Source organism: Mus caroli, chromosome 8, assembly GCF_900094665.2.
Source record: "Mus caroli chromosome 8, CAROLI_EIJ_v1.1, whole genome shotgun sequence".
NCBI classification, from domain to species: domain Eukaryota; kingdom Metazoa; phylum Chordata; class Mammalia; order Rodentia; family Muridae; genus Mus; species Mus caroli.
Window position 1 is genome coordinate 96,278,915 of NC_034577.1, and position 6,478 is coordinate 96,285,392.

Below are 6,478 nucleotides of genomic sequence, written 5' to 3' on the forward strand. Positions count from 1 at the left end.
AAAAAAAAAAAAAAGAATGGACTATGAGGATGGCTGGAGCAAGCATCTGAAGTCTAAGCAGCCTGGTTCTATCTGTCCTTGTCCCTCCTCATGTGCACCTTCCTGAGTATCATTACCGGTGATCTCACTTTTTACCAAAAAGGCTGAAGTTAGAACAGCTCTTGATACAGGCTGAGCTGAGCGTCCAGGTCGCAAAGGCCCTCAGAGGATATATGGGATGACCAGCTGGAAATTACCCCTGGCCTTGCAGATCGTGTGGTTCCTGAGCCCGGTGGTAGATGGTGTGGTGTTCCCAGAAGATCCTGTGCTGCTCCTGACCCGGCGGCAGGTTAAACCTGTGCCCTACCTCCTGGGTGTCAACAACGCAGAGTTCGAGTGGAACTTGCCTTTTGTGAGTGGATAGGAAAGGCTCTAGCCTGCTCACCACTATGGGTTTGCAGAAGATGCCCCTGGGACACTGTTTGGATACCAAGTCAGATCTTAATGGCCCCACTGAGGATGCAAAAGTCACCTGTATTCCCTGGCCAGGAATGGTTGAGGGGAGATAGGAGAGGAGTTGTCAACCCCTGAGCCTCCAAACAACTATACATCCTAGTGGCTTCCTTTACTCCTTGGGTCAGGGCAAATGTTCTAGCTCAGAATGGGCCCTCCCTGCTCTGCTCCCGTTCAGAACCAGGTGGCAACGTCAGACAGTGAAGAAAGATAGGTTGTGGGCCTTTCTTGGGAAGTGTCTTCTCTGAGAATTCTACGTGTAAATAGGCAAGACCTCAGACCTGACCCAGGACCTCTGGGTCCTTCTCTTCTGAGCAGCTCATGAAGGTTCGGCTAAATCAGCATATGATGAACCAAACCAACATCAACAAAATACTCTGGAGTTTCAACGTTCTGCTGGTGAGGGGTCCCATGGGCAGGGTTATTCAGTGTGAACAGGACTATATCCCCCACCCCGCAACACCTACATACATTTCTTTTAAAATGTAGGACCTGCTCTCTGAGCAGGGGGTCCTGAGTCAGATGAGATCATTCTTGGAGAATCCTAAAGGAGTTTGACATGGGATGAGATGTGCTCATGGGCAAGGTCCCTGAAGCATCTTTGGGGTCATAGGAGGCAAAAATGGGAATAAGAATAAATCATGATAGAGACCTTCCTAGAAATCCCATTCCCAAAAGTCCTGGGGGGCTGAGGCTGGGTGCAAGCCAATGGTGTACCCTCCCTGGCCCAGCTGGTGCAGCAGGCCTCAGGGTAAGTCTTGCATCCTGGCTCAGAATATCACTAAGGAGCAGATCCCAGTGGTGGCAAGAGAGTATTTGAATGACGCTATCAGTAACCATGACTGGAAGATGTTCCGAAATCGCTTGATAGACCTAATTGGAGATGCCACCTTTGTCTACACCACACTCCAAGCTGCGAGGTACCACCGAGGTATGGGGTCCCTAAGAGTAACCACACTGCTCCCCTGTACTCTTCAGCTGGGCTCCTTCCAACTAGGGTAACCCCCTCTTCCCCACTTTCTCCACACTTTGAGCTAGACTAGGACTCCAAGAGGCCACAGAAAAAGCAGTAAAAAACAGAGGAAGAGCTGTCCCTTAGGAATAAGGGCTAAACCTCAGCCTCCCTAGAGGAGAAAGCTGGAGTCGCAGAAATAGTGCCTAGGTTAAGAGCAACTTAAAAGCCAGGCTGAGGGCTGGAGAGATGGCTCAGTGGTTAAGAGCACTGAATACTCTTCCAGAGGTCCTGAGTTCAATTCCCAGCAACTACATGGTGGCTCACAACCATCTGTAATGGGATCTGATGCCCTCTTCTGAAGACAGTGACAGTGTACTCACATACATAAAATAAATAAATCTAAAAAAAAAAAAAAAAAAAGTCAGGCTGACTGGGCTTGGGAAAATGAGTCTGAGAGGTCAAAGGTGAAGCTGGAGAGGACAGCCACTGAAGGCCCTTAAATACCGTGTCCCGAACAGAAAGCTCAGAAAAGGGAAGATGACAGCTTCCATGGCCCTTGCCATAATCTTGCCAATTAGGTTTTAGTGTTCCCAGCATCTGCAGATGAGGAACTGTAGCGAGTTTGAGTGGCTTGCCCACTGTCATTTAGTGATGTCTAATGCAGGCAGGGTTCTAATTTGCTCAGTGATTCTAAGTCTGAATCCCTGCCTGACTTCGGCGGATGCAGTGCTTGAGGTAGATGGCGAGCTCAGGCAGAGACTTCCTGTAGTTCTCATCCATTTCATTTACTCACAGATGCTGGCTCCCCCGTCTATCTGTACGAGTTCAAGCACCATGCTTCTTCGGGCATCATCATCAAACCTTACGATGGAGCAGACCATGGAGACGAGCTTTCCTATCTCTTTGGAAGACCTTTCTCCAAAGGTCCTGACACCTAATCTCCCCACTGTGTAGAAAGACCCTCACCTCTACTGGCTGACCACAGGCACTAGGGACTATTCAGTCCCTAGTGTGCCGTGTACTCCCAGATGCAGAGTTGGGAGGTTGGCACCCCATGCCAAGTTCTTTGCAAAATACCACATCCTCTTCTACCCCCAGGCTCATCTGCAGGTGAGGAAAAGGAATTCAGCCTCCAGATGATGAAATACTGGGCCAACTTTGCTCACACTGGGTGAGTCTAACCCCTTACACATATAGACAACATTAGGCCTGTAGGAACTACACAGTCAAGCCTGGGCCCTTCTCTTTTTCCTTGGCTGTCGTGGGATGCTAAAGGCCCCTGAAATGTTTCCCTTCTGTCTCGTGATGCGCACTCTTCATTCGCCCAAGCCTCCAACAGCATCTCACCAATATCCTCCTTTGTATCCCACCCTAGCACTGGAAACTGGGGTTCAAGGATGCCTGTCATAAGCATGTGCTACATCCTCCTACCCCACCCCATGAAAACAAGATCCCAAACAGGCACAGTGAGAGCTGTCCCTTGGGGACCCTCAAAGAGGGGTCTGGTCCTATTTGAGTGGCAGCGGTAGCCTGAAGCAGAGGCGGCAGGCACTTGATCTGAGCTTTGGGTCCCCTGTGTGTGTTTTCCTAGGTCCACCTTCTCTCCTCTGTCCTCCTGTGATGCTGGAGGAGCAGTTCTGAAATATCTAACTGAGTTCCTCACTTGCTCAAGACCCTTGATCATGCCCCCAGAGTAAAGTTCCATCCCCTTAGCCTGGCGGGGAAAGCCCTTAAAAATGTTTCCTGTGGCATTGTTCTTTCTGCACACCTTCCTCTTTATGCTCACCCAGATCTTCCCTAGCCTTGTACTGCCTGGAAGCTCACTTCCCCCACCTCCTTCCCTGGGCCTTGCTGTGGAGCCTGTGCTGGCCTCAAACTCAACAATTCTCCTGCCTTCACCTCTGGAGTACTGGGACTCTTGCATGTTCACCATCACACCCAATTAGCTCTTCTACTCTTTCATAAAGATCTAAGTATCATTGCCACAAAGCCTTCTTGGGTCTCAGCTCCCCGAGTGAAGGTAAATGAGAGAGGGATGCAAGAGGGGCAAGCCAAATGAATGACAAGAATCTATGTCTTTTGGGGGGTCAGGAACCCCAATGGCGAAAAGCTGCCCTACTGGCCACGCTTTGATAAGGATGAGAAGTACCTGCAGTTGGACTTCGATACAAGAGTGGGTGTGAAGCTCAAGGAGAAAAAGATGGCTTTCTGGAGTCAGCTGCGCCAGTCTCAGAAACCTTAGAAGCACCAGCTGTACTGAGAGTGACCAAGCAAGAGGGAGCTATCCTACCATTCTGCCTCAAGGAGACTGGCCCTGGATACATCTGAGGACAGGAGTCCTCTCCACTCAATCTAGGACATGTAAATATTTCTGACTGCCTTCAGGCTGTAGCTGGAACCCTAGTCCATCGTATGGGGCTTAGTACTACCAGTCTAGCCTGATGTCCCATAACACCTTATAGCTCATTATCTAAACCAAGCCAGGGCCTTTCATCCCCCGCCCCACCTTAGTCCCATCTCAGAACCATCTCTTGTCTCCATTTCATAAGACCTCGTATCCTTCATGATGTATCTGCAGCCCTCTCTTATGGAAAGTTCACACACTGCCACTTCCTGTCATTGTACCCTGCCGTGATTGATCATCTACTCTGTTCAACTTACTTACTGATGATGGCCTCGAGGCCCCCAGACAATCCATTCATGATATGGTGAAAAGCTTTGATGGCTTGGGATCTGTATCCTCTTCTCACACTCACCTCCCCCGGGGTGCTTCCAAAGCCTGTACCTAGAGATTGTCCTCAATAAAAACTATGTTGACTTGATCCTTGCAGACTTGATCTCTGTAAAATAGGTGAAGTGGATGTGATCGCAGTTTGAGCCCTTCGAGTAACAGAACATTGCTGCTGGCTGCTTCCTGGGCTGTGCTTGCTAGAGGGACTGAAGCCAAGGCATTTGGACTGCAAAGGATTTTGCTGGTGCCAGATGTGGGAATGAACACCTGTAATCTCGGCATTTGGAACGTGAGAAAGGAGGGTCCAGGTGTTCATGGTCATCTCCAGCCACACAGAGTTTGAGTCCAGCCCAGATGACATAAGACCCCCATCTCAAAAAGAACAAGACAGAGGAGAGAGAGAGAGAGAGAGAGAGAGAGAGAGAGAGAGAGAGAGAGAGAAGAAGGAGGAGAAGGAGGAGGAGGAGAAAGAGGAGGAGGAGGAGGAGGAGGAGGAAGCATGGCTCATTTCTTCTCTTATCTCAAGTCTATCATCCTTCTCCCCATGGATATTAGAACACCACAGCCACCCCATGCTCACAGCCGTTAGGTCTTACCCTTCCATCCTCCTCACTGTCCAGTACATACATATCCCAACCTGTTCCACAAAATGTACACTTGTTTTTTTCTCTCCCTCTCCCCCTCCCCCTTCTTCTCCCTCTCCCTCTCTGTCTGTGTGTCTGTGTGCATGTACACAGATGTGTGTTCCTGTTCCCGTGTGAATGTCAGAATACAACTTTCAACTGCTCTCTCCCTCCACCACGTGGGTTCCAGGAATCAAACAAAAGTCATAAGATCTGGAAACAAGCCCCTTTATCCAACTGAGCTATCTCTGCAGTCACCCGCTTTCTTTTTTAAAATTTGGGTTTAATTTTTTTAAATCTATGTATACATATCTATGTCTATGCCGCGTATGTGTGGCTGCCCACGGAAGCCAGAGGAAGACGTCAGATCTCCCGGAGCTAGAGTTACAAGTGGTTGTGAGCTACCTGACTGGGGTGCTGGGAACTGAACTCGAGTCCTCTGGAAGAGCAGCAAGTGCTCAAATGGTCTGCTGAGTCATGTCTCCGCTCCCCAGACTTCTGCTTTCTGTCTTTGTGAATTTGATTCCTTTAGGCACCTTATAGTTCCAGATGAGACTCATATTCTTGTCCTTTTGTGCCTAGCATAATACCTATAAGGTCCACCCATATTGTTGAATGTAGCAATTTTGTTCTGTTTCAAAGCTGAAAACCTTGTGTGATATATCTATAACTATATCTATATTTATATCTAGCGATCAATCAATAGATATTTAGATTCCATTAGATATTTGAGTTGTTAGAAAGAGGGAAAAAAGAGTTGAGTTCTTTCCACCTCTTGGTTACTGTGACAAACGCAGCCACACTTGTGTAACACTCCACTGTAACAGAAAGTAGACTGATACATCCTCTAAGAAAGTAATTTCATTGACTCAGTTCAGACTCCCCTGCGCTTTCTCAGGGAGGCCAGACTTTTGAAGGTTCTGCATTTGTTTCAACTAGGTCCAATTTTAGCAAGAGCCCTGCCAAGTCAATTTAACCAGAGATGCCCACCCCACCCCCACCTCCACCCCCACCCCCGACTCAATAGCTCATAACTAATGGAGGCCCTCATCCTACGAATCCTCCAGGAGATGTCTGAGCACCTGGACCTGTCCTCAGCCAAACTTTTTAGATAATCGGGCTGAAGAGATGATTCAGCATTTAAAAGCACTGGCTGCCAAGCCAGAAGACCCTAAGGCTGGCTTCCAGCACACCCATCTCTGCTTCCAGTTCCTTCAGCATGCCCTCTTCTGGCCTCTGCAAGAACCAAGGAGCGCACAGACACATGCAGGCAAGACACTCACACACACACAAAATAAATTTACATTGTTTTGAAGAATTGTTAGATACCTTTAGCCAGAACCTCTAATACTTCTTGTTAATATTTTTCACCCGCTGACCACACTGCTGTTAACTATAAATTTCCACTTAACCTGTGTTATATTGGAATTTGAGCCTAATTTCTTCCTTCTCCCGCTGTAAAATCCCATTGCAAAGGTCCTATATTTATTTCTGTGACCTTGAATGAAGCCTGCCAGCCTTCTCTGAGCTTTAAATTTTTTTATTTATTCTATTTTTTAAAGGTTTATGTGGCCTCCCTTCCCCCAGCCTGGAACCTGCTTGCTCAAGGGTGGAGCTACCGGCTCATTCGTCCTGCCACGCCCACTGCTGGAACCTGCCTTTGCTGCCTGGAGGCAC

At 48.3% G+C, this 6,478-nt stretch overlaps 1 protein-coding gene across 1 annotated transcript in view; it reads left to right on the forward strand.

Moving 5' to 3' along the window:
* Nucleotides 1-4,269, forward strand: part of Ces4a (carboxylesterase 4A) — a 28,046-nt gene extending 23,777 nt beyond the window's left edge. Inside the window, exons 9-14 of the mRNA XM_021170645.1 lie at nucleotides 251-391; nucleotides 811-891; nucleotides 1,267-1,423; nucleotides 2,243-2,371; nucleotides 2,546-2,618; nucleotides 3,539-4,269. Coding sequence (XP_021026304.1) covers nucleotides 251-391; nucleotides 811-891; nucleotides 1,267-1,423; nucleotides 2,243-2,371; nucleotides 2,546-2,618; nucleotides 3,539-3,689 — 732 coding nt within the window. The 3' untranslated portion in view covers nucleotides 3,690-4,269. The remainder of the gene's footprint in view (nucleotides 1-250; nucleotides 392-810; nucleotides 892-1,266; nucleotides 1,424-2,242; nucleotides 2,372-2,545; nucleotides 2,619-3,538) is intronic.
* The last annotated feature ends 2,209 nt before the right edge of the window (nucleotides 4,270-6,478 follow it).